General features: G+C 44.1%; 7 protein-coding genes across 14 annotated transcripts in view; 4 read left to right on the forward strand and 3 right to left on the reverse strand.

The window, feature by feature from the left end:
* The window catches only part of cno (adherens junction formation factor afadin), a 52,667-nt gene extending 48,435 nt beyond the window's left edge, over window positions 1-4,232 (reverse strand). For 4 of the 6 annotated variants that reach the window (XM_089256533.1, XM_089256532.1, XM_089256529.1 and 1 more), the window contains exon 1: window positions 3,772-4,231. The gene's annotated coding sequence lies outside the window, so the exon portion shown is untranslated. Of the gene's footprint in view, window positions 1-3,771 lie in introns of all 6 variants that reach the window. The other 2 variants (XM_089256531.1, XM_089256530.1) reach the window with 1 other exon arrangement.
* Window positions 4,233-4,503: 271 nt separating this feature from the next.
* LOC115562192 (RAB6A-GEF complex partner protein 2) lies at window positions 4,504-6,293 on the forward strand. The gene is made up of 5 exons (XM_030383189.2): window positions 4,504-4,847; window positions 4,906-5,120; window positions 5,181-5,452; window positions 5,513-5,893; window positions 5,955-6,293. The coding sequence occupies exons 1-5, from the start codon at window positions 4,714-4,716 to the stop codon at window positions 6,237-6,239; spliced, it is 1,287 nt and encodes a 428-aa protein (XP_030239049.1). The 5' UTR covers window positions 4,504-4,713; the 3' UTR covers window positions 6,240-6,293.
* A 435-nt stretch (window positions 6,294-6,728) lies between these two features.
* On the forward strand, window positions 6,729-7,586 carry Vps37B (vacuolar protein sorting 37B). Its single transcript, XM_018109744.3, has one exon. It carries the CDS (start codon window positions 6,729-6,731, stop codon window positions 7,395-7,397), a length of 669 nt encoding a protein of 222 aa, XP_017965233.2. The 3' UTR covers window positions 7,398-7,586.
* Window positions 7,574-12,423, reverse strand: Kat60 (katanin p60). 3 transcript variants are annotated; one of them, XM_018109690.3, is made up of 7 exons: window positions 12,256-12,423; window positions 10,987-11,145; window positions 10,475-10,537; window positions 9,802-10,408; window positions 9,613-9,734; window positions 8,569-9,128; window positions 7,574-8,504 (listed from the first exon to the last, which is right to left on the reverse strand). In XM_018109690.3, the coding sequence occupies exons 1-7, from the start codon at window positions 12,265-12,267 to the stop codon at window positions 8,306-8,308; spliced, it is 1,722 nt and encodes a 573-aa protein (XP_017965179.1). In that variant the 5' UTR covers window positions 12,268-12,423; the 3' UTR covers window positions 7,574-8,305. The 3 variants fall into 3 exon arrangements, with proteins under 3 accessions (XP_017965179.1, XP_089113708.1, XP_030239046.1); XM_089257582.1 differs by lacking the exon at window positions 12,256-12,423 and adding an exon at window positions 12,155-12,173; XM_030383186.2 differs by lacking the exon at window positions 12,256-12,423 and adding an exon at window positions 11,790-11,931.
* A 512-nt stretch (window positions 12,424-12,935) lies between these two features.
* Window positions 12,936-16,476, forward strand: Mms19 (MMS19 nucleotide excision repair protein). Its single transcript, XM_030383185.2, has 6 exons — window positions 12,936-13,290; window positions 13,351-13,734; window positions 13,796-14,145; window positions 14,203-15,657; window positions 15,716-16,138; window positions 16,203-16,476. The coding sequence occupies exons 1-6, from the start codon at window positions 13,206-13,208 to the stop codon at window positions 16,392-16,394; spliced, it is 2,889 nt and encodes a 962-aa protein (XP_030239045.1). The 5' UTR covers window positions 12,936-13,205; the 3' UTR covers window positions 16,395-16,476.
* rtp (MORN repeat-containing protein retinophilin) lies at window positions 16,464-17,351 on the reverse strand. The gene is made up of 3 exons (XM_018109765.3): window positions 17,172-17,351; window positions 16,839-17,118; window positions 16,464-16,775 (listed from the first exon to the last, which is right to left on the reverse strand). Exons 1-3 carry the CDS (start codon window positions 17,197-17,199, stop codon window positions 16,508-16,510), a joined length of 576 nt encoding a protein of 191 aa, XP_017965254.1. The 5' UTR covers window positions 17,200-17,351; the 3' UTR covers window positions 16,464-16,507.
* Window positions 17,352-18,537: 1,186 nt separating this feature from the next.
* Ttc30 (tetratricopeptide repeat domain 30) lies at window positions 18,538-21,090 on the forward strand. The gene is made up of 5 exons (XM_030383154.2): window positions 18,538-18,843; window positions 18,905-19,083; window positions 19,147-20,145; window positions 20,206-20,422; window positions 20,500-21,090. Exons 1-5 carry the CDS (start codon window positions 18,784-18,786, stop codon window positions 21,013-21,015), a joined length of 1,971 nt encoding a protein of 656 aa, XP_030239014.1. The 5' UTR covers window positions 18,538-18,783; the 3' UTR covers window positions 21,016-21,090.
* Window positions 21,091-21,101: the final 11 nt, after the last annotated feature.

The following is a 21,101-nucleotide window of genomic DNA, read 5'->3' on the forward strand; positions in this document are numbered from 1 at the left end:
TTCCACCTCCCTCCATCCCACCCCAGCGCCCCGCACTTTACACCAAGTTGTTGTCGTTGTTTGCTTGGTCAACAACTTTCTCACACGCCAAAGACGAGGCACATCAACCAGAGGCGAGACGAGATGAGACGAGACGGCGGAAGGCACAAGCTGTCGTAGATCTCTCGAAATGCATGAAACCGCACACAAAATGCAAATAAAGTGGAACTTTATGTGTGCTACACACATACGAGTATATACGAGTATATATGTACATATATGCATATAAGTATATAGATCGGGACTCGGACAATAGCTCACGGACAAACATTCAGCTCAAAATCACGGTCAGGCAGTAGACAAACAAAAACAAAATGTAAGAAGAAGAAAACAAAACAAGTTTCGCTGTTGGCGCATACGATTTGCGAAACGGGTTTCCAGCTTCCAGTCAGCAGGGGCGGCATTGGGCGTGGCACTGACCGCACTAAATCAACCCAAATGTCTAATCCATTTGGCGCTCCTTTTCCTTTTTCACATTTTGTTGAACTAATACGGAAAACAATATTTAGGCATTGTAGAGCATTATATAGAGAATAGGTTTAGTAGAGTTTACTTATTTATATGCATTTTCTGATGCTTAGCCTACATATACTTAATTTTTTTTAAACTCTTTCCTTTATTAGAAAAGGAACAAAAATTTGCAAAAATTTTTAATCAAATTTTCTTATAATTTCTCTAATAATTTCTCTATAGCTAAGTTTCAAATGGATCTTAAATTTCTACATTTCATAAACGGAAACCGTTCGTTTTTCTCTATTTTTTGCCCACTTATTATTTTTAATTTCGCACGAATTGAACGCAATTTGAAATTCCAATTTGTTTATAGAACAGCTAAAAGCAAAAGGCAACAGCAGCAGCAACAGCTGCGCCGCCAAAAAGCTCGTATTTCCAGCTAAGGCCAAAGCATAATAAACTATAATTTGTGCAAAAAACAATAAGCCGTCAGCGATGCCGATTCCAATTCCAAATTCTGATACCGTAAACGATGCCAAAACGAAAGCAAAAGTAAACAAAAGCAAAAGGCAAGAGCCAACTGAAATCCGTTGCATGCATATGCCCAAAAATAAACATTCTGCGAGACTCCAATTACGAATTGTGAAATAGGCGCAAATGCGCAAACAAAAAAATCGTCGGGGAATCAACTTAAGTCAAAGTACAGAATATCATAGAATAAGCAATAAATAACTTGAGAGTTATGAAATATATGCTGGGATACTGGCTCCCACATTGGTTAAGGTTTACAGCTAAATGCTTCTTAGACAAAGAACAGCAACTGAATAAAAAATACTGAATTTAAAATTAAAATAAATTTTTAAAAATTAAGTAAAAATCAATAAATAAAAGTAAAAACATAAAAAAAAAAATATAAAAAATTAAAAAAAATAAAATAAAAGTAAATCGCAAACAAAAATATATACATACATATATATATATTTATATTGTCACGTTAAAAAGGTCTTGCTTGCTAAATAGAAATACGCATTAATTATGCTCTACTTATATTGGAATTCTCTAAAGCAGCTGGACTTATTAGTATGCATGTGTGCATGCGTATGTGTCTCAATAACTGTGGCCTACTCGAAAGTGCGTCCCAATTCTGTACTTCACACACACACAAACACACAGACACGTCTAACTAATATGCTTTTGATGTATTGTTTATCAATGGGCAAATATTTGATACCGAGTCTATGTCGTAATTAGATTAGCTGGCACCTGTAACTACACACACACACACGCACACACTCGCACGTGTGCCAGTTTCTCTCTCTCTCTCTCTCTCTCTCTCTCTCTCTGTCTCTCTTTCCGTCTGCTTGGGCATTTTTTGTTGGATTCATTCGGCCCACTTTTGTTGTTGTATTTCACTTGTTTTGATTTGTGTTTTGCTTTTGACTTTATTTAGTTTGACTTTTCATATTTGCTTTGCACATTTTCTTGGAATTATTTCGGTTTTGTTTACTCACTTTTTTGTTGGGCATTCTTATCGGTTTGCTCTAAATGCAATTGCATTGTTTGTAATATTCCGTGATATTGTTGTTATTATTGTTGTCTTTAGTACTTTTGTACTTTTATGGGCCAATACATATTTGGCTTATCTCTTGACGTTCTTTTTTTTTTTTTGGGACACGAACCACTCTTGTGCCGCATTTTTGATAACGCCAAGATTACAGAGAAATGAGCACAGTCTAGATATGAAATATATGATCATACAATGTGTTTATGTCAATATACATATGTATATGTTCAATATATGTACATAGATCAGGTCTATAATTACACCTTTTGTCAATCCAAAATTCGAGTGCTACAGGCTGTGTAAAACCTAAATTTATTTTCAGCCATGCAATGAGTCATGCAACGAGCCACAGTCCAAAGTTCATTGCACAAAACGAGCAATGGGCAAAAAGCAAAGCAAAGCAAATAAAGTCCGCAAAAATGAACAATTTCAAGGCGCCAAAACGGGCAAAGCTGTAATTTAGCGTGAAAAACAGACAATACTTCAAGCAAGCCAGCAAAACAAACTTTACTGCTAAAATAGCCAGCAAAAAAGATAGGAATATATATATATACATATATGTATGCGTATATGCATACATAAATTCCACTGTAGCGTAGTATATTCTCTTTTTCTATTCAAGCCCTTTTCAAGTTTTTTTTTGCAGCTCTGCAACACGAATAAATGGCTGCATTGGCTCTTCTTATAAGAATGACAGAAAGTAGTAGCTAATAGCAAATGCGCCATGCCGAAAAGGTAGTCTGCATAACACCCACCGCAGCGTATCTTGAAAAACGTAGTAGACTTGACTAGCATGTAAAACCTACGATACTAAAGTGAGCTTGTGTGTGACTGCGCGTGTTTGTATGCTTATTTATAAACCTGTTGTCAAAGAAAATAGCAACAGCAACAAAATGAGAAAAAAAAACGACAACAACAACGAGTTGCTGTTTGCTGCTGTAAAGCTGCACTAAAAATTCCGATCTTCCAGTCGTTGTTGTCGTCGCGCCGGCGCTCGGCTCCAATGGAGTGAGTTCCGTGCGCACAGCTCCGCGAGCGAGCGCGGCGGCTGCGCTCAAATAATAAAAACAGGTATAACTGTTTGCATTGGTGTGTGTGAGGGCGAGTGTGCGTGTGCATGCGAGTGTAAATGTGAGTGGAGACTTTTAAGAGCTGGGAGCCAACTAACCAGCCAGCCAGCAACATCTTCAACGAAACAGCAGAGCAAAATGTACGATGTGATAACCGTACGAAATGTACGAAGGTGAAACAGCAAAAAAGTAAAGCAGCAAAACACAGTAAAGAAGGCGAAACAACAACATTGAATGTCGACGCACCCTTTTCTTATTGTTTTGTTGTTGCTGCTTCTGTAGATTTTGAAGCGCAAAACCACATCCGAATTAACGTAGTCTCTTATACCTATGCAGATGGAAGCAGAACAACAACGAATGCAAGTATGTGAGCAAAAGAGCATTAAAAAAAATAATGTAGAGTATAGCGGGTGGCGTCCGACATTCTCCACAAATAAAAAAGCAAAATAAGTAGGCAAAATGCCGACGCCGTTGGAATGCGTTGTTGTTTCAGCTCTTGTTGTTGTTGTTGTTGTTGTTGCTAAGCCGGACATGGCAATTGTTGTTTGCTCTTGATAGGGGTACGCTAATAATAACCAATGCACTTAACGCTCAATTGGCAATAATTAAAAGCTGGAAGTTACAACAGTAAAAATTACAGCTTACCTTTTATGACGTTCCGCCGCGATATTTATATCCAAATTAGAACACGTCCAGGTAATCCCAGGCATAAATGAATACACAATTTTAAACCAGTAACACTACAAAAATTAGCAACAAATTTATTGCCACGCTTAATTAAATTAACGCAGCACTCAAATAGCTTTTAACTTTGTTACTGCACATTTTGACGCACAGATCACTAGGATCGAAGGCCAAGCCAAAAGATGGCTATTAAAGCACCTAATGCTATACAAAAAAAAACACAATCACTTCGATTTTCACTATTTTTTGATTTCGTACAATTTACGCATACACATTACACTTGTTGCGTTGATCGTGGTGCAATTTTTTGATTTTCTTGGAAATTCAACGAATTTGTCAAATGAACAAAGCGCGAAGCACGCGCGTAACACGTTTGAAAGCGACGACGTCTGAATTGGAACTCAATGCGAACGACCAAGCGAAAAGCAATGCTGGCGGTGCGAATCAAAACACAAAGCAAAACGAATACTTATCGATACCTATCGAGCACACAACTGTTGCGTGCCGTTAAGAGGTGATTGTAAAATGTAGATATAAGACTGAGTTCTTTAAAAATCTGATTTTGTAAAATAGAAATGTTCACTAACATAATTGTAATATAAGCTAAACAAGTATTTTTATTAAAAAAAAAATAATTACGTTACGTGAACGTAAGCACACGATATCTATCGATGAGCTTGTAGCAAATACAGGTTACGATAGTCGATATCAAGTTTATCAAGACTTTAATAAAACACTGTAAGCATAAACTTAATTAATAAAGAATAAAATAAAGAATAATATGAAATAATTAGTGATAATTAGAATAAAAGTTGCTGTACAACAAACAAATAATTTTGTTATAACAGAGAAGCCAACAAACAAAACAGCAACTAACAACAAAAACACAAATTATGCTTTAAAATGATTGAAATTAAAGCAAAATTAGTGCGTGCAGATTCAGCAATATATGCAACAGGCGAATGCGTTGAGTGTTTGATTGAATTCACGCACAAACTGTTTAGCGAGGAGCAGCAGCGAAATGCCAAAGCACCAACGTAAGAAATCGAATATTAAATAGTTTGAAAAAGTTAAATTTGAATGGTTTATTTCTAGCGTAGAGAATTTGGCGTGGGCCTCGGTGCAGCTCCATTGCTATAGAAAGACCAGCTACAGCACACATTCGACCGACAAGACAGCAGAACTGGCAGAACTCATAGGGCGCACAGCATTGGATGCAGTCACCCAAACGCCGGGCGAAGTAATTGTCGCAACCAAGCCGAAGATTCTCTTCTGCGACCTCAAGCTGCAGCCAGGCGAGACGAAGATGTGTGGGTGGGCATCAAGTTGACCAATCAAATCAATCATTAAAGGCTCCATTTCATTTGTAGACTTCTTCAATGAGTTTGTGCCGCGGGATGGGCCGCCCACATATCGCGGCCATGACATTCGCTACTTCTATAAGATCACGATTGCCACACAGCGCGTCAAGTCGAAGGTGCAGACGCTGACTGTGCCCATACGAGTGCTGCCCATTCCATTGATAGCTCGACCGGATGAGCTCCCCGTCACAGTGGAGACCAACGAGGAGCTAACGCCTACGAATCCATTTTTGGAGAAGCGTGAGATAAGCGAGTTGGAAATATCGTGGCATCATTTAAAGGTACTGCCTATTCCTGCTATTTTAAATGAATCTAAATCCTCCTACTCTGCTCACTTATAGAATGTGACGGCTCGACGTGCTCCAAAGTTTTATCGGATCTCGAACAAGCGTGGATTCGTTGGTCGGTTCTGTCTGTTCAAGCCCGCCTATAAGTTGGGCGAGGATATAGTGGGCAGCCTGGATTTCGATAACTGTCAGGTGCGTTGTGTCCAATTCTCGGTGAAGCTGCAGCAACAGGAACTGCCGCTGCGGCCGCAGCCGGAGCAAGCGCAACCAACTGCTGGCGACGATATTGCTTCACAGAGCTCCTTCGACATGGCAAGCATTGCCAGTGGCATAACCGTGGATAATCTGCACAAGTCGGAAACATCGGGTAGTGCACGCAACAAGGATGAACCCAAGCCCTTGGGCAAGCTGAGCACCATATCCACATCCCATCAGGTTGTTATCTAGCTAAATGTCTCTTATTTTATGCTAATTCTCTCTTATGAATTGCTTCCAGGTCTGCTATTCAACTCTACAGACACAGGTGGTTGTACCCATTCCACTGCACGTTACGCCCACATTTCGTACCGACCTGGTGGACGTGAAGTGGCGTCTCCATTTCGAGTTTGTAACCAGCACCATGATGGACTTTGGCGTACCGAATCCTCAGTCTGGAGAGCTAAAAGCGCCAGCTGAACTGCCCGTTGAGACAATGGTGTGGAATTTGCCTGTGACCATATATGCAGCAAATCCACTGCAGATATATGCGCCAAATCAAACGTATAATCTCCTGATAAAATAATAATAATAATATACACAAATTTGTTGCAATAAATAGTTTGTACATTTAACGAAATTCCGCGCCAAATGTGTTTTGAATAAAAACTATATGGCAGCACTCCACTTGCATTTATTGGTATGTTACTGTTTCTAACAGTAACATCAATTGCAAATATTGTATTTCTATTAGATCAAGGGACCAAGGGAGCAAATTAATCCGTTAATTACGCAGCAGTTGCATTTAAGAAATGTAAGCAAAAGAGCAGACAAGCGCACACCTATTCAAATAAATAAAAACTATGTGGCAGCACTGTACGGTTAACATAAATGACAATTAAATGCGTATGCTGTTAATAACAGTATGACAAATTTGTAATATCGTAGTCTCTGTTAAGTTAGTACTAAAATCAGTGTTGTCTAGCTCCAAACATACATAAAACAATTTTTTTTAACAAAAACACATAGCCAGAAAATATAAATCAAGAAAGTTTGAGTATATCTACAAAGAAGCATGTATCAGGAATATCTAAATCAATTAAATTCAACGCTCTTTCCGATGAGCTCCGACGAGCTGAAGGAGCTGCTCAACAACGATGACAAATTGGACGAAAAAGTCGATGAGGTGCTCGAATCGCTAAGGACACAAAAAGTTCGCTTCTGCGAAGAGAATCGCAGTCGCGCCGAAAAGAACATCGAGAAGGAGCCAAAGATTATTGAGCTGCGGGGCAAACTGGCCGAGCTCACCGAGGAGGGACGCACAAGGTGTAACGCCGTGCAGGAGCTGCTCACACAAATCAAGGAGAAGACCAGTGGCGTTTCCCAGGAGACGGCGCTGGCGCTGCTGCAGACGGCGGCGTCCGAGAGCGAGGAGCAAACGGAGGAGATCGTCAAGAAGTTCACCAGCAACGAGCTCAACGTGGATGCATTTCTTGAAGAGTTTCTCCGCAGTCGGCGCACTATGCACCTGCGCAAGCTGAAGGCCGAGAAGATGCAGGAGCTAATCCGCAAACAGGCACAGCGGCACAGCACAGGCGGACCAGGCGGCGGTGTACCTGCCTATGCCAATGTGCCTGGCACAGCCGGCGGCATCGGCAGTTTCTACCCGCCCTCACAAATGGGCGTGCCGTATCCTGTTATAGGTCCAATGATGCCCATGCCGCCGCCACCAAGACCCTATTGAGCCAGAGCGAGGACTTAGTTTATAATTTCAATAAAAACCCATACACAATTCGAAGATGCTGCCATCACAACCGCGGATGACTCATCCGAGTGCTTTGTTTACATTTTACGTGTTAAATTTATACATAGAGAACAAGGTAAAGTAGCTTAGCTAAGTTTTAATAAAGTGACACCCTCTTCGAGTTAAAAATCCTTCATGGTTTTCTTGTTTATTGTTTAAAATTGTTTCAAATATTAAATCTTTAAGTACATTCAGCTGATTCACAATTTTCTCTCATTTTCACTGTTTACACTAAAAGATTATTAAATATAATTAATGCGTAAATTAAGCGAACCGAATTAAATACAAATTAATTAAACTTCAGAGTGTGTATTAAACAGAATAGAAAAGATATATTAATTAGACAATAATTTATAAAGCGATAAACAATTCCTCGCATCAGTTTCTAATTTAGATCTTAGTTTAAATGAAGCCAAGGGCTAGGAGGCATGTGGATTAGAGGCTTAGTATAATGAATGGAAAGGATTTTTAGGAAGGATTGTGCACAGGCTTAATATATAAATATATATATTCATACATATATATATATATAAGTGATTGCTTTGCTTTTTAATTGTTTTGCTGTTATATTTAGTTCTCCCTCTTTAATTTACTGTTAGTCTTTTGAATTCCAACGCTTCGTTCTTATATGCATATATCATATATACACATATACATATTCAAAATGTTATATATAAAATATGTTCAACATTATCTCTGCGGCCGGTTTAACACTTTAAAAGGTTTCTCACTAAAACTATCCGTGTGTGGATGTGGTTGTTGTTGGTGTTATTGTTATCAAAAAATAGTTGTATATATATAAATAGATGCCTAGAATCGATGGAAATTGTGTGTTGCATGTAACGCCATCATGACGAACCGAATTCCATCATCCATTTCTCGTACTTGTCCAGATCTGCACGCGACACGCTCTTGTTGCAGCGACTGATGGCTTCGTTGAAGTCCTTATTGGACACCGGCAGATCCACCTCCTCGGTGGCCAGCTGTCGTATTTGTTCCGGCGTTAGGCCGGCGATCTTGCGTCGCATCGACATCATGCTGGCCTCCCTAAAACATGCGGAAATTCAATTAACGAAGAAGCACAAAGCACAGGATAAGATTCTAATCGTACCTGCACACATTGGTGATGTCAGCGCCGGAGTAGCCTTCCAGCTGATTGGCCACATAGTTCAGATCGACGCTATCGTCCACCTTCACTTCACGCAAATTGATCTTGAGCAGCGCCTCGCGTCCCTCATCCGTGGGCAATGGTATATAGATGCGCTTCTCCAGACGCCTGCGCAACGCCTCATCGATGTCCCATGGAAAGTTGGTGGCTGCCAGCACCATGACAACTTTGGCCTGCTCCTCCCCGCCGCCCACGCCATCCATTTGCACCAGCAACTCCGATTTGACGCGTCGCGATGCCTCGTGCTCCGATTCGGAGCCACGTCGCGAGCACAGCGAATCGATCTCATCAATGAAAATTGTGCTCGGCGCATAGAAGCGCGCCATCTCGAAGAGCAGACGCACCATCTTCTCCGACTCACCGCGATATTTGGATGTGAGCGTAGCGGAGCTGACATTGAAGAAGGTGGTGCCACATTCGGTGGCCACCGCCTTGGCTAGCATCGTTTTGCCAGTGCCAGGTGGGCCAACCATTAGGACGCCTTTCCACGGACGTCGTATGCCCTGGAAAATACATTAAACTCGTTAGCGTACAATTGATAAAGAGTGCACAGTGGTATAAATCGACATTTGTAGCTGCAAAATATATGAAAATCAGGAAATAAAAAACTTGATAAATGCTAACAATCTTAACTTATCAGACGATATTTTAAATGTTCCTATCAGGAACATTAAGAAGCTTGTTATGGAACAAAAGGAAACGCTTTATATGTGAGTGACAGACTATGCGATACCCTGTTCACAGCTATAGGGAATCTTTATATGCCTATGTAACATATATCAAAATAGATAAGCATTCAAGTCGAGCAATCTTACTATTTATACTATTTACTTAGCCTATTGCTCATTCACTGTCAAGTTTGTCTCTGCTCCTATCTTCTATAAAGACATCGAGGAGTGTGACAACCTTTTGTTGACACACTTTTGATTATTACAGGGCATATGGCGATTACAACAGCTAATGATGATTCAGCCTATGATGACGCACCTTGAAGTAGTCTGGCATCAACATGGGCAGCACAACGGCTTCCTCCAGCAATCGCTTGGCATCGTGCAGATCGGCAATGTCGCTCCACCGCACTTTCGGATCCTTTTGTAGTATATCGCGCTCTGTAGATGATGAGTGTGTCATTTACATGTGAGCTGGGCATGAATGTTCGTGTTTCGCTAAACTCACCCAGTATGTCCACCAGTTCGGCTTCGATGTGATTGTTCGGCTGAAACTTCCGCTCCTCTTCTGTAGCCTGCTGTTCGCTCCCATCGCCGTCCGCTGTGGAGCCATTGCTGACAGCCGCTGTCGCGTCATCATGGTTATTATTATTGTTGTTGTTGTTGGTACTATTTGAGGTGGACAATTTGCGACCGGCCACACGGCCGTTGGCGCCGCCGCGCGCACTGTTCGATGTGGAGGCTGATCCTCGACTGTTGCGCGCCGTGCCAGGACCGTTGCGGGCAGTGCTCTGTGGGATTGTGCTGGGTCGGCCGCTGTTTGGGGCGCCGCCTGCCGTTCGACGGCTATTTGTGGTGGTGGCACGTCGACCCACCTGCTGGACGGGCGGCGGAGGCTTCGGTGGTCCCCAGACATCGGGATCTTTCGGAGGCGGCGTCCATATATCCGGATCGGGTTTAAACCAGGCAGCGGGATCGTTCACATTGCTGTCGTCACTAAACTGTGCGCGCAGCTTATGGGCAAATTTAGTATTTTGCAAATCCAACGAAATGTCCTGCAGTGTGCGCTGTATGGCCTTTACTTTAGCATGTTCCTGATTGATTTGCTGAGTGATCTGCAATGTTGATACATGATATAATATAATTTATACAGTTAAAATAGCTTAGCAGCGTACACTCACCATGTTCCACTTGCCCTTGCGCATGGGATCCACGGTACTCTTTAGCAGGCGCGCCAGCATGCCCTACAATTAAAAATAGATTTTAATCAACATATACACATATGTAACAGTTTTGTATACCCTAGCAGAAGGCAAGACTTGTATGGTTTATGATATGTTTCTAATCAGTATGAACAGCTAGCTGTCCGTTGGGTCTCAACGCTTAAGCTATATTGATGAACCTTAACATATGTTGCGTTGTCTCTATAACGTAGATATGAGTTATACATAACTATAACTGTTGTATAATAAAACTGCTGAACAGAGTCTCGAATATAAAAACCACACTTCAACGATAATTTTCTCATAGACCCAGTCAATCAGAAATCGTGATTTTTATCTGTTTAAATAACCTAATACAAACTGTAAACCTTCTATGTATCATATAATATTACGTGCCTAAATAATATATAGGAAGATCCGATCTGTAGTCTGCTTGGGTATTTGTTGTTCTTGTCTGTGATCTGTCTTACCTGTAATCCCTCGTAGTATATGCAGGCCGAGTCGTAGTTGCCTGTCAGGGCCATGTCTCTGGCTAATTTGGCATTCTCGCATATTTCTTCAATTGTAGTTTTGGCCATTACGGTCATTCCTACGCAAGTGGTTGTCTTTTGCTTGCCACCTCGCAGTAACTGTTCAAAAAATCAAATAATATAAAAAAATCAGAACAGGTTGTTGTCGTTGTAACCAAAAACGAAACAAAGATTAGTCCCAATTAAAGACATAAGCATTGTTGTTGCTGCTGCTTAAGTGCGTAAGCTTCTCGCTCTCTCCCTCTCTCTTTCTCGCTCTCTCTTCGCTTCAACTGTCTTCGTATTTGCTCTCAGACAATAGAACGGAAGCAACGCAGCGGCTTTGTCACTCACTCACACAAACAAACACATACACAAACACACGCCACACATAGGCAGAGACAATCGGACACGCACACACACTAGCAGGTAAAAATGGAAAGTAAGTATTGGCCTCTCAAAATAACCGAAAATAATAAAAGAAGATAGCAATGGCAACGACCGAAGACAACTACAAATTTTACATATACATATATATATATACATGTACACGAACTGGTGACAAGTGCTGCGCTAATTATAAGCACAATTGTTCGACCCGTTGCCACTGTTCCTGCTGCTGCTGATGTTTCTGTTGCTGTTGCTTTTTGTCACCAAATTTAAACCATGGACGTGCAACTGCGCCGCGCTCCCATTTCCGAGTTGTTAGACCATAAGCTGAATCGGAATCCATTTGGCGAAATGTTATAAAAAAAATTATGAACCTTGCTGTTGACAAATAAGGCGCTTGACCTTGTTGAGTCGTCGTTGTCGAGGCTTTTAAATAATTCTTTCAAGTCAGCGACGTTAAAAAGTTGCAAAAAAAAAAAACTAACACACGCGCGCACTCTCGTACAAGCACACACACACAGACAAGAATGAGCAAAGAAAAAACAGAGCTCAAATTTCCGCGGCGTTTAAGTTTCGTCAAACACACACACACACACACGCACATGCACAAACAAAAACACTTATGTATATGCAGATGAACAGCCGTTGGCTGTTGTAGGCTTAAATGCACATAAAATACATGTTTTATAAGGAATTACGTTAATTAGTTACTTGTAATTCTGTATGCATTTTCACTTGCATTTTTTAAGAATTTAAATCTCGTATGCGCTACGTGGGGGCGTAAGCGTAGACAAACTTGTACAGTTTTTAGTCAATGTTCTCGTTAACCAGCTTACTTACAGTTATGGACATTAGTACACTGGCTTTGTTACACGGCGTTACGAGCTTAAACTTATTAAAAGACTATTTTTGTTTAAATTTAAAGGCAATGCATTAGATAAAATAAACGGGTGCTGCGACTTCTGCGGCAATTGTTGTTGCTTAATACTAACGCAATGACAGTGATGGCTGTTAATATCGAATGATCCCCGATATGCCGATATTTATTTAGATATCACACTCTCAAACACACAGAACACTAGATGCATGAAGTTTATTTTCTTTAATATATAGTACAGTTTTTTTTTATCAAAAAATTGAAGTATTTCTTCAGTTATTCGAAATTATAATAGATAGATATGAAAGTTTTTATTTTGAATTATCGTTCGTTTTCAACGCTGTGGCAACTTTGTTACTAAATCCAGTTGACAAAGTATTTAATGATTTGTACACAGTAAATTTAAACTTTTGATAAATAAAATTGTAAATTAAAAAAAATAAAACTGAAATACTACAATAAAACTAAGAAATGTTCTTATATTCTCACCATTCAAAGCAACAGCCACTATCGTTGATTTTTGCAATAGATCGATATACCAAGTGCCACTACATGCAGTACGGCATGTGCCAGCTCTAACATAGTTATTTAAAAAAAGCACGGCTCAACTGTATGACGATAGCTTGTTTCATGTCTGAACTATAAGTTCGTGTTTCTTAACTACGAAAAGTAATTAAAGAAAGAGACGTTTATATGGATACTTAAAGAAACAGCCAGACAGTTAAATTGACAACCTCAACATATCACACATCACTATATATGAATGACCTACAGCTTGAACGTGTCTGCGCCCCCCATAGATAACAAAAGAAGGAAACACACCATTTGAAGTCTTATTTATTTTTGGTTTAAGACTGCTTAAGAGAGGTATTTGTGTTTTATATTTAGCGCTTACGTTAGCGCCGGTTGAAGCATGACAACGCCCACTCGTGAAACTCTAGAGAAGGCTCTGAAAAGTGATGCCAAGCTTCAAGCAGCTGCAACACAATTTGCCAATGGTAAGCACACTTCGAAAACCACCTGCGGCCCATTTTAATTAAACGTATTTTTTATAACAGAGTTAGCTGGCGGCACCTACACCATTGCCGACCTGGCCGAACAGCTGGGTTTTGCGTTGACCTCTGCGGACACCGAGGAACGCGTTGCCGGCACAAATCTGTTGTCCGCTGTACTCAATGCTCTGCCCGGCGATGTCCTGAACTCCAAGCAGTTGGAATTTCTAACGACTTTCTACACGGATCGCCTGCGCGATCATCACAATGTCATGCCCGCCATAATTGTAGGCCTGAATGCTCTGGTGCACATGAAGCAGCTGCCAGCTGAGAGTGTGCCGCTCCTGTTGCAAGCGTTCTTCCAATATACGACCTGCCAGTCGCAGACGCGCGGCGACCGCACCAAGATATTCAATATGTTTAAGTACCTCACGGTGCATTACCAGCCTGGTGCGCTTTTATTACATATTAATTTTTACCTAAAGTAATTGATATATTTTGCCCTTCCCAGAACTTGTTAAGATGGCCGGCGACTTTTTGTTTGGTCTGATCAATTCGATTGATGGAGAACGTGATCCACGCAATCTGGATATAATTTTTAGTTTTATGCCCGAGTTCATATCACAATATCCACTTTTACATTTGGCCGAGGAGATGTTTGAAATCTTTGCCTGCTATTTCCCCATCGATTTTAACCCTAGCAAGGAGGATCCCGAGGCCATAACACGCGATGCTCTCGCCGAGAAGCTAACCCACTGCTTGGTGGCCAGCGAACAGTTTGCCGAATGGACTGTGTCGTTGGCCGTGGAGAAGCTGGACAGCGAGCTAGTTGTGGCCAAATTGGATTCCATTGAGTTGCTGGTAAGCAATTGGCTTATAATAACTGTATATGCCTATATTAATGTCTTTTTGTGGCAGCATCAAGCGGCGCTCAAGTTCTCGCCCGCCGCACTGGAGCCCTATTTTGCGCAAATCTGGCAGGCATTGAAGGCGGAAACCTTTCCTGGCTCTGACAATGCTGATGTGCTGAGATGCGCTCTCAAAGCGCTCGCCGAGCTGCTTAAGAGCGCCGCCAAGGTGCCGAGCATCAGCCACAACTATCAGAGCAATGTGCTGGGCGTGGTGCTGCCCCACTTGAGCGATGTCCACCATCGCCTCTTTCATCCGGCCACTGCCATAGCTCTGATGTGCGTCTCGGGCGATGCGCCCTATGCTGCCGACAAAATTTTGAACACTTTTCTGCTTAAGCTGCAGACGATAGAGTTGAGCATGAAGACCAGCGAGGAGCGCATCAAATTCTATCACATCATCAGTCAGGTTTATAAGCTGGCCGCACTGCGGGACTCGCTGACAAAGCTGGACAAGGCCATACTGCTGCCGTTGCAGGACGATGTCATCGCGGCGCTGCGTCTGTGCGAGCGCGACGATTTCGATGCCAAGCAGGAGGACTTGGAGCTGCAAACGGCAGCTCTGTCAGTGCTCTGCGAATGTGTGCCAGTGCTGAGCGAGGCGCAGCGGGCGCTGGTCTACAAGGCACTCGTGCAGCTAATTAGCCATCCGTACATCGATCTGGACTTTAAGCTGTTGACTGTCAACCTGGGCGCTCTGCATCCCGTGGAGCTGCAGTCCTCCTTTATAGACATATGCATACGAAACTTTGACATATTCTCAGAGTTCATCAAACGTAAAATCTACTCAAATCTGCTGCCCCTGCTGCCTCAGATCGCGTTTACGCAGCGCATTCTCGATCTGGTCATGAAGGAAGTATTCACGCCTACGGTCACCGAACCTGGACGCCTCTTGGCCCTGGAAGCGCTCTCAACGCTGCTCAACCAGGAGGAACAACGCTTCATCGTGGAGCTGCAGCAGCAATCAAATCTGTTGCACCAGCTTATTGAATTGGCGCGTAATACGCCCGCCTTGCCGCTGGCATCGCTGGAGCTGATCGCCGCCGCGCTGAGTCGCATCATGCAGCAGCTGCCACTCTCCGAGCAGAGCGCGATTGTCAGCGAGTATCTGCCGACGCTGGATCTGCAGGAGGCGGCACAGCTGTACGTGGCCAGGGGTCTGCTAGGCTATCTGCACAAGGATATTGCTCTCGATGATCATTTCGAGCGCCTGCTGGACGATCTCACCAAGCTGTCGCTGAGCTCTGACAATGAACAGCTGCGCACCATTGCGCATCATTTGCTCTGCAGCCTGGTGAACAAAATGGACAACACTAAAGAGAATCGCAGCCAAGTGAAACGCATCATACATCAGCTAAAGGAAGCCATCAAATCAGGTGACCAGCGAGCCGTTCACTTGCTCGCCTGGCTGGCCAAGGGTTTAGTGGTGGCCGGTTTCGAGGAGGCTGCCGAAATTATAACTGATGTGAGTATAAATTGATTATAAAAACCGAATTCATTTGCAATTCCCTTTATATTGCCAGCTAACGGATCTGCTGGAGCATCCCACACTGTGCACCGCCGCTGCCTTGGCCTTTGACGTTATTGCTGCCGAGTTCCCGGAATTGGATTTGCCGGTTGTGAAATTCTTGTACAAGCAAAAGTTCTTCCACACCATCATGAACAAGCTGGGCAGCAAGCTATCCAACTACTGTGAGCACCACATGAAGGCGTTCATCTATGTGCTAAAGGCTACGCCCCACTCGGTGATTAGGCTAAACATCAAGCAGCTGGGTCCGCTGCTCTTCAAGACTTTAGACGCGCAAAGCGATGGACAGTTCCTTTGCATAGCACTGAACATATGCAATAACTTTGTGAAGCAGCAGGATGCGTATTTCCAGGCACATCTCGGACACATAATACCCAGCTGCCTAGAGCTGTCCAAGCAAAAGACTCAACCAAACATGGTTTGTTATCTAACATGGTCTAAGGTACTTCAGTTACTAATTCATGCTTCTCTCCATGTTGCAGCAAGTGCGGATCGCAGCGCTGCAGCTGCTCTATGACATAACCAAGTATCCGACTTATGTGCTGCTGCCCCACAAGGTGGACGTGACTCTGGCCCTGGCTGCCGCTCTGGACGATCCGAAGCGTTTGGTGCGTAATGCGGCCGTGAAAGCACGCAACGCTTGGTATTTGGTGGGCGCACCCAGCGGGGATTAGCGATACGATGATAAGCAAATTGTTGTTAGCACTTTGATTCAATTGACAACGAAACCCAAACACGCACAATTGTTAAATACTATGTGTCTAGCTGTGTTCTTTATTGTTGCTGCTTAGTAGGGGTGTTCGCACTGCGATCGCGCCATTAGCGCACATTTCTGTGCGCGCTGCACAACGTCGGGGCAGCGACGCTTCCGCATGAAGCGGCAGTCCTGAAAGAAGCCCTCGTTGCGCGGAAATCCGTGCGTGAAGTCCTGAAAGGTGAGCAGGCCCCAGCCCCAGATCTTGCCGCCACGGAACTCGCCCTCGTACTTCATGCCGTCCGCGCGCCAGAATATGCCGTTGCCATGAAACCAGCCCTGGTGGAACTCCCCCTCGTATCTGTGCCATGCAATCGAAATTGAGCAGAGTGTCGGAGTCAGGCTGCATACTGGGGATACTCACTTGGCGCCGTCGGGAAACCAAAGGCAGCCCAGGCCCTGGCTGAGGCCCTCCTGAAACTGTCCGTCGTAGCGCGTGCCGTCCGCGAACTGCAGATGGCCTATGCCATGCTTCTGGCCGCGTTGGTTCCACTCGCCTATGTAGCGGCTGGCGTCCTCGTAGCGCCAGCCCCCCACCTTGACAGGGCCTCCACTGCTCTGATTTTGGCCTTGTTGATGATAGTGTTGCTGCTGCTGCTGCTGTTGGTTCTCGATGCGTGCTGTGGTTACGCCCACGCTGCTCACTGTAAGGGGTTGCGCTATAATCCTGATGAATGAACCAATTTAGTCCACTTACTGTCATCATCATAGTCGTCCATGGCCATTGCCTTGCCACACGATGCGTTGCAAGCAGCTACTGAGCTTGCACTAACCGTGGCGCCTCCGCAAATGAGGCGCGCTTTCTGTGGCTTCAATGCAGCGGCCCCGGTCCAAATCTAATTAGCATATTGAGCCAACGGCACAGTGGTTTCAGTGTGGGGAAAAATGTGGGAGGCATGTGAACGAACGGGTTCGAATGGGCTCCTTTCCTTAGCTCCGCTTTACGATAGTTTGATTTATATTTGATGTATAAAAGATGGCCGTTTTATTTATTTATTTATTTATTTATTGTTTATTTTAATTTTATACAAAACTAATATTTTTTCTTGAAAGCCTTAATTTTATAAATTGAATTCATTTTCAGCATGATGCAAATATGAGGAGAAATTAATGAAATATAGTAAAGATTTTCAGTTTATCATAAGTGCGCATAATTAAATATTCCAGATATAGTATATCTAAAACAAGTAAATTTAGATTTTTTTGAAAATATTGTTTGCCATACTATCATCGAATTTCGAAATATAGTAAGTATACTAAGCGGAAGAACATTTGATTAATTTATTGTTAATTCTTTTAATTTTAACTTTTGCGAAATGGTGTGAAACAATTTTAATAATTCACAGTCCTCTCGTCCTCTCTCTCTCTCTCTCTCTCTCTCTCTCTCTCTCTCTCTCTCTATCTCTCTCTCTCTCTCTCTCTCTCTCTCTCTGCTAAAAACCGAAAATATAAAATAAATAATATAAAAAAATATATATTTAAATAAATTCAATAATATTAAACATTTTTTTTTAAATTTATATATATGTATATGTAATTTATTTTATTATATTATTATACTTAAAACAAAAATAGGGATTTTATAATTTGTTTTTAATGGCGCAGTGTTTTTATGAAACCAACTTTTTATAAGTGCTCTGCATGCTCCATTATATTTTTTACAGGGTATATCATAAACATAATTGTCGCTTTTAATTAGTATGTCAAGAAATTATTGTAACTTACCTTGTGCAACAATTATTTTACTAATCGAAAATCGAAGATATCTGAAAATTTTACTCTTCATATCTCTTTGCTTTTTAAATGAATAAATATAAATAAAGAATATAATAGGGAGATTCAATTTTTTTATAGGGTATACATATATGGAAAAAGCTCTGAAAATAGCAATATAAATAACTTTACATTTATTTTATTTTTCTAATCAGAAAGTCACCTCAATAATATTATAAATAAATTGCACTTCCTACAGGGTATATAAAGACGAGTATATAACTATATTAATATCTTCCCATTTACATTTCTAGAATATAAGAAAACCATTTAAATTGAAGTCAACTTTCATGGCCATCACAGGTCTCCTCTCATAAGCCACAACAGATTCAGCTCAAAGCGGATTTGGATTTATTTTGACATATTTGAAATTTGCCGCATTTCGTTCACGACTTGAACCAACTGTTGTCAAGCAGCTCGGCTGGCGTTGCCAAGGCTGAGGCGGCCAGGCAGTTGGTTAGCATTGGGCGTAGCCATGGCTACCTCGGGCGGCGCCACAACAAATCCCGGCTAGAAATTTTCGCAGAGCTCACAAAATGCTGCATCAGGGGATAATCTTGCGCGAGGGACACGTGACGCGCACCATCTACACTCTGGTGAGTCTTCAGTGTAGGCCAGAAAGAGAGGCAGCTCATCTATCGATCGTTCTTCGCTTAGATCAAGGATAAGCGCTATGAGGATGTGATCGAGTGCATTGCGAACTGCGGCGAGGCGGCCAATACGCGGGCAGCACTCTCCACGCTGGGCCACTGCTACTATCATGCACAGAAGTACGAGGAGGCGGCCAGCTGCTACGAGCAGCTCTGCCAGCTGGTGCCCAAGGAGGCCAAGTACAGGTGAGCAGATGAATCACCATTTATATAGATATATAGGTGTATATGTGGACAACTCCTGCTCAGATTCTACTACGCCCAGTCGCTCTACCAGGCGGGCATCTTTGCGGACGCCTTGCGTGTGCTGAAGCAGATCGGCGACAAGGAGCTGGAGCTGCGCGAGCAGTGCCTGCAGCTGCAGAGCGCCATACTCTACTCCAGCGAGGACTATGCCGGCGCTCAGAGTCTGCTCAATCAGCGCGCGGGCGGCACAGCCGAAACGCTCAACGACGAGGGCTGCCTGCTCTATCAGGCGGATCAGCACGAGCTGGCGGTGCAGCGTTTCCAATCGGCCCTGCAGGTGGGCGGCTTCAATCCCCTGGTGGCCTACAACGTGGCCCTCGCCCACTTTCAGCGGAAGCAGCGCGCCCAGGCGCTGGACTACACGTCGGAGATTGTGGAGCGCGGCATGCGGAATCATCCGGAGCTGGGCATCGGCGCCCAGGTGGACACCGATGGCAGTGCGCGCAGCGTGGGCAATCCCATTACCATGGCCATGTCGGGCATCACCCAGGCGCTCAACCTGAAGGCTGCCTTGGAGTATCAGGATGGCAATGTGGAGGCGGCACGGGAGGCGCTGCTCGACCTGCCGCCGCGCGCGGAGAGCGAACTGGATCCGGTCACGCTGCACAACATGGCACTGACCGATGCCCAGGGTCCCGTTGCCGGTCTGCGCAAATTGGCCTTCCTGCTGCAGCTGGGCGCGCCTGCCTGCCCGAAGGAGACGTTCGCCAACATCTTGTTGATTTGCTGCAAGCACGAACTGTACGACACCGCCGCCGACATTCTGGCCGAGCACGCGGACCTCACCTACAAGTACCTGTCGCAGTATCTGTACGAGCTGCTGGACGCACTGATCACGGCCCAGACCAGCGGCGAGCTGGCCGAGAAGAAGCTGGGCACGCTCGCCTCCAGCCTGTCGGGCAAGCTGCGCAGCCTGGCCGCCCGGGTGCAGGAGGTCAGAGCAACCAGTGAGCAGCAGGCGCTGCGCGATGCACTCAAGGACTACGAGCAGGCGCTGGAACTGTAGGTGCCTCAACCCGAAGCTTATCGTCCAAATACTCATGATCTGCTTTGTTGCTATAGCTACTTGCCGGTGGTCATGGCTCGTGCCTGGATCTCCTGGCGCGAAGACGACTTTCTGGGCGCCGAGCGCGAGTTTCGCTCCAGCGCCGAGTTCTGCTCGGAGAACGCCATCTGCTCGGTTTGGCGCTTGAATGCCGGCCATGTGCTCTTCATGCAGGACAAGTACAAGGAGGCGGCAGCCTTCTACGAGCCCATTGTGCGCCAGCACTCGGATGATGTAGGCTATCATCATTCCCCACTCTCACTCAATTCTCTCTATACTCTCTCTCTCTCTCTCTGCCTCTCTCTTTGCAGATTATGTCCGTTTCCGCTGCGGTGCTGGCCAATCTCTGTGTGTCCTACATCATGACCTTCCAGAATGAGGAGGCCGAGGAGCTGATGCGCAAGGTGGAGAACGCAGAGGAGCTGAAGGGCAACCAGGGCAAGCAGTATCATCACCTGTGCATCGTCAACCTGGTCGTGGGCACCCTGTACTGCGCCAAGTCCAACTACGAGTTCGGCCTCTCGCGCATCGCCCACGCCCTCGAGGGCGGCTCGGGCGCACGCCTCTACGCGGACACCTGGCTGCACGTGAAGCGCTGCATACTGGGCCTGCTGACCGGCATGGCCAAGCAGAACATCATCCTGCCCTATGCAGCCGTGCAGGAGGTGCTGAACTTCCTCAAGTCCTGCGAGGCTTACGGCCTGTTCACGCCCGCCAATATCTATACGGCCACGGAGCAGGCACCCAGCGAGCCGCTGACCATCGGACTAGAGGCTCGAAAGCTGAGACTCCTGCTGATCAAGCTGAGCGAATATGAAAATTATTGAGTAGCTTCTCCGAGTTCTCCTGTTCGAGTGCATGTCAAAATAAAGATTATCTCCCTCTCCAATTCCCCGATTAAATAGACTCTCCT

Source organism: Drosophila navojoa, chromosome 2 (assembly GCF_054131105.1).
Source record: "Drosophila navojoa isolate 15081-1374.11 chromosome 2, UAZ_NAV_1.0, whole genome shotgun sequence".
Taxonomy (NCBI): Eukaryota; Metazoa; Arthropoda; class Insecta; order Diptera; family Drosophilidae; genus Drosophila; species Drosophila navojoa.

Bases quoted from the DNA above. Each gene is read 5' to 3' on its own strand.
- Vps37B (XM_018109744.3), top strand. From the start codon at position 6,729: ATGTATCAGGAATATCTAAATCAATTAAATTCAACGCTCTTTCCGATG.
- LOC115562192 (XM_030383189.2), top strand. From the start codon at position 4,714: ATGATTGAAATTAAAGCAAAATTAGTGCGTGCAGATTCAGCAATATAT. The intron at 4,848-4,905 runs GTAAGAAATCGA...GTTTATTTCTAG, and splicing joins CGAAATGCCAAAGCACCAAC to CGTAGAGAATTTGGCGTGGG. The intron at 5,121-5,180 runs GTGGGTGGGCAT...TTTCATTTGTAG, and splicing joins GCCAGGCGAGACGAAGATGT to ACTTCTTCAATGAGTTTGTG.
- rtp (XM_018109765.3), bottom strand. From the start codon at position 17,199: ATGGCCATGGACGACTATGATGATGACA. The intron at 17,119-17,171 runs GTAAGTGGACTA...AACCCCTTACAG, and splicing joins GGACGACTATGATGATGACA to TGAGCAGCGTGGGCGTAACC. The intron at 16,776-16,838 runs GTGAGTATCCCC...TGCATGGCACAG, and splicing joins TGGTTTCCCGACGGCGCCAA to ATACGAGGGGGAGTTCCACC.
- Mms19 (XM_030383185.2), top strand. From the start codon at position 13,206: ATGACAACGCCCACTCGTGAAACTCTAGAGAAGGCTCTGAAAAGTGAT. The intron at 13,735-13,795 runs GTGCGCTTTTAT...TGCCCTTCCCAG, and splicing joins CACGGTGCATTACCAGCCTG to AACTTGTTAAGATGGCCGGC. The intron at 15,658-15,715 runs GTGAGTATAAAT...TTATATTGCCAG, and splicing joins CTGCCGAAATTATAACTGAT to CTAACGGATCTGCTGGAGCA.
- Ttc30 (XM_030383154.2), top strand. From the start codon at position 18,784: ATGCTGCATCAGGGGATAATCTTGCGCGAGGGACACGTGACGCGCACC. The intron at 18,844-18,904 runs GTGAGTCTTCAG...TTCTTCGCTTAG, and splicing joins CGCGCACCATCTACACTCTG to ATCAAGGATAAGCGCTATGA. The intron at 19,084-19,146 runs GTGAGCAGATGA...ACTCCTGCTCAG, and splicing joins CCCAAGGAGGCCAAGTACAG to ATTCTACTACGCCCAGTCGC.
- Kat60 (XM_018109690.3), bottom strand. The intron at 10,409-10,474 runs GTGAGTGTACGC...TCAACATTGCAG, and splicing joins GCAAGGGCAAGTGGAACATG to ATCACTCAGCAAATCAATCA. The intron at 8,505-8,568 runs GTACGATTAGAA...CGCATGTTTTAG, and splicing joins GACATCACCAATGTGTGCAG to GGAGGCCAGCATGATGTCGA.